Genomic DNA, 4,606 nt, shown 5'->3' with positions numbered 1-4,606 from the left:
ATACTTAATTATTCGGAAAACTAACAAATTACCAAAAGAGTATCTTTCCTAAAACAGTAATCATGGAGTATACATAAGCCATCCACTAATAAGAAATTGAGATGAAAATCCACCATTGTTTTGGGGTACGCAATAATAAAGATATTGACTTTTAAATTGTACAAATAAGAGCGCGTCGAGGGAAGTGCTCAAGTCGATCGAGTTATAGCACTCTCTGTATCAATCATTGGCAATTCAGAATAAAAGAAATTTTTATTTTATTATATTCACTGTGCAAATGCGATTATAAACAAATCAAATCATTATTGCGCTATAAAGCGACAATTAAGATCATATTTATTTTGTTTAATTTGAGAATGTTGCGATTCTTACAATCCGCAAAATCTAAAAGATGCATACAACGTGATATTACCATAAATTTTAATGTATAAAAGTGACAATTTTCCGTATTAATAATATTACAAATACATTACTACATTTTACCAATAAGATATATGCATCCGTCTTTAATTTATTTTTAATATTAGAAGAGCGATAGAATATGCCGAATTTAAAGCCTAAAAAATAATTTTAAAAATTATATTTTATTTTAGAATACTTATAAAATAAATTACTAATTCATAGAACATATATCTTACCGACATAAACGAAGTTAAAGATAAGTTAAATTTGTCATATAATGAAAGTTTAATCTCTATGTTATTACTAGCCGTTATCATCAATAAAAATGCACGTTTTATGGATAAATTAAATCGATTCCAATCTTCATTAAATGCTTATTTGCTATTTCTGAACTCTAAATTTAACACAAAAATACATTATGTAACTTTAATTATATAAAATGCGCTCCATCTCTAAATATTATGTTCAAAATTTTATATATAATATACATTCTGTATTTAAATAAAATAATCTTATTAATATTCAATTACTAAATATCATAGTTAAAAAAATAAACAGCTATTTTCCAGATAATAATATGTCAGTATGTTGCTGGCACATTTGTTTGTTTGCATTGTAATGTGTATTGTTATCAAAACTACAGCAACAAAGTATGCATTTAATTATAAATAGCTTTGCCGTCATAATATGACAATTTTAAGTAAGCAAATTTTTTGCAACTTATCAAAAATTTTTAAATCGTTATAATTAAAATTTGCTGCTATTACCATTATGTTAATAATAAATAAGATCATACAGTATTGCCATATTGTCAATAACGCAAGATAATTTTAATAAGCTGTCATCTTATTATTAAGTTGCTGGCAACACACATATACATTATTGCTTTAATGCGAAATCGTTGAAGACGAATATATAAATTACTAACATCATAAACAATCATATAAGATTTGTGCACAGATTTTGCTGAGACGTTCTTTGTTATCTGGGTTTATTTGTATATAAATATTGCAAGTATTAAGACATTTAGTAAAAATTAATCCTCTTTATAAAATTTAAAAATTATTAATAAACTTTTGCTATTGACAATAATAAAAAACGTAATAATTAATCTTACTGCATCTGATAATTTCTGGAAACAAGCACACAATACGTAGAACTGTGTTATTATACCGGATGCATATATTATTGCCATAAATCCTTCTAACAAAGATGAAGATATCTGTGATAAAGATATTTCACATATACATTAATGTTATAATATAACTATAGTAGTAATTTAAAATGAATTTAATAGCACTACTTATTATTTATATCAAATAATTATGCGATAATTCTAAATGTGATGTTATAAATTACTTACTAGTTTATTGCTATAAGACCAAGAAAACAGATACGAAAAACGCTATTCACATATATAAAGAAAATATTTACAGATAGCAGTTTCTTTAACATTGACGTTAAGCTGTAATAAAATGTGTCTATGTCTATAACATTTTATAAATTTAATCAATTGACATATTATATTATGAAATACCATAGTACGTTACTTGAATGAATACAATTCTTTAGCATTATATAAATAAATCAAAATCTTTTAAGCGGTTTGTTATCTTAGTAAACTTAGTGTTATCTTAGTACTAAAAAGTGTACTTACTTCATAACATCGATATGTTGCCGACATAACTTTTTTATTTCCTTGCGACGAAAAAATCCATCTTAGAATTATGTTCTCGGCAGCAGGCGTTATCCTGCTGCTCATTACTTCGAAATATTAATACAAGCCTTAAAGAAACGTATTGATACTGTGCCGATACCAATGATATCAAATGTGCTGTATAGACATCCAGGCTGGCTTTCTTAAAAAAACGTACACGCCGTTGAGTAATATTATCACATTACCTAACAGAAAAACACCGACAGAAAATGGTTCTTTGGAAAAAATAGCTGGTATTTTGTAATCTGTATAGTAAAAAGTACTCTTTTCAAAAATCAACAAAACGGCATGCACAACCAGGAGAAAGCAATAATATGCCCGTTACCAAGTAAATCGTGAATGGAATTTTAATGGCTTTAGATTCATTATTACGATATGTCTCATATTCTCATCTTCAATGCTCAGAGCCTTATTCAATTTTCGTATCAATTCTTTTACTAGTGTGATTTGCGCAAATATTTGAAAGTATTCGAGTAGCATATCGCTCGCATCTATAATGACTGAGCCATTTAAACCATCGCTCATATCTTTCGGTACTAAAAAGTAGGCAGGAACAAACGTAACAATATAAATCAATTCGAGCAACCACACAAAAGCGCTGTGTATTTTCCAGAATAGTGGAAATGACGAATTTTCGGTTATCGGTAATAGATTCCCCGAAAGCAGGTTTAACCAAGTATTTAACGGATTTGTGCTTTGAAAATCCATTGACTCGGAATCACTTTTTATAATATATGTACAGAAATTCTGTAAAATAAAAGTCATAATAATTAAAATTTATATTTTAATCCTGTTTGAAGCATTTTATTTTTAGTTATGTTTAAAGCATTTTTATTCCTTACATGTATTAAATGAACTTCAGTAAATATAGACTCATTAAGATTCATTTTGTATAAATTTTGTAATATATTACTTTAGCAAGTATTATTTAAAATTGTCACAAAGCTTGATTAATTAAATCTAATTAGGAATATCTTTTAATAGCCTAAAATTTCTTAAAGACAGTTAATTTAAAATATCACAAGCAAAATTTCAAAACTTATAAAAATTTTATCGTATTAAACACAATTTCATCAGACAATTCAGAGTCAGCGCTGTTATTATTGTGCAAAATTATTTATTATAAAATAAGATATAATCAATATTACAAGACGTTTCGGTTCAAGTTTGGCCATCATTAATTTTCCCCGAAAAAGTTAAACAAAATTTTTCCGTCACGATGTATAATCTTCATGAGACCCATAATAACATATGAGAATATCCATACAGTTTACAGACTGGATGGTATTGACATGTCATTGTATTCATAAGGTCTCAAGGGTGATTTACCACTAATAAGAAAAGATGTCCGATGAGTAAAAAATAAATAAATGAATAAATAAGTACATATAAAGTAATCAAAACACATAAAATAAATACACAGTTTAAGAGTAAAATTAAAGGTGTATAAAATAATGTAAATTGTTCTTTAGTCGTTTACGTTAAAAATAAACCAGTTAATTTAATTACAATTGTCCTTGACATATTCTTTTATAGATAATTTATTTTCAATAGTAAATACATGCCAGAGAAATGCACAAATGCACAAATTTATAGACATGTTTCTTACTTTGTTTCACATTGCTATTGAAACATATGCTGCTTGTTGTACAAAAGAATACGTATGCCTCGCATTTCTATCCATACTTGAAAATTATTAATACACTTCGTACAAATTTGCTCCTTATTATGTCTTTCTGTTTTATTCCATATATTATTCATCGTCACATGTGACAGTATATTTGAATCGGAAATGAGAGAGTTCCGTTCCTTGTAATTATAGAAGTGTGTCCTAGAATTACGGCAGAAAACGCATACGGATAAATTACTGATATTATAGCGCTTTGATAAACAGCTGTTAAATTAGAAAGATGTCCACTCTCTTACGTATTAATATAAAAGAATTTATAAAGAAATTGCCATAAAAATAATAAATGGCAATTTAAAGGAAAAAGGAAATTTCTATTTTATTATATTTATGTGTGTAAATGCAGTTATAAATTATCATTGCACTATAAACAATTAAGACCTTGTTTTTGTGGCTAATCTAAGATTGTTGCAATCCTGAAATGCCTTAGTAAGCCGCAAAATCTAAAAGAGGTATACCGTGATGTTTGGCACGCGCAAAGCATTTCAATACGCTAATCTATTCAATAATTCTATTTTCATATGTTGCTATTTAACATTTTGCAAAAGAGTTCTGCTTTAGAATAAAATAATCAAATATGAAATTATGCATTATTTTAAATTTGTTTTTTATATATTGTATTACAAAATTTCAAATTTTGAAATTAATTCTCTATTACAATAAAACTTACATTTACCTTTTAGTAATTACCCGGGGTCTATTTGACTCCAACAAAATTTTTAATCAATATTATGAATACGAAATTTTCAAATCAAAATATCGAGTTATAAGTTAGAGATAAATAAAGTTACGTAATTTTT

At 26.6% G+C, this 4,606-nt stretch overlaps 1 protein-coding gene across 1 annotated transcript; it reads right to left on the bottom strand.

The window, feature by feature from the left end:
• Positions 1-2,440: 2,440 nt before the first annotated feature.
• On the bottom strand, positions 2,441-2,912 carry LOC118646084. Its single transcript, XM_036288376.1, has one exon. The coding sequence runs from the start codon at positions 2,882-2,884 to the stop codon at positions 2,441-2,443; it is 444 nt and encodes a 147-aa protein (XP_036144269.1). The 5' UTR covers positions 2,885-2,912.
• Positions 2,913-4,606: the final 1,694 nt, after the last annotated feature.

The sequence above is a fragment of the Monomorium pharaonis genome, chromosome 6, assembly GCF_013373865.1.
Source record: "Monomorium pharaonis isolate MP-MQ-018 chromosome 6, ASM1337386v2, whole genome shotgun sequence".
NCBI lineage: Eukaryota > Metazoa > Arthropoda > Insecta > Hymenoptera > Formicidae > Monomorium > Monomorium pharaonis.
Note: the sequence above shows the minus strand (reverse complement) of the source record. Positions and strands in the feature narration are given on the sequence as shown.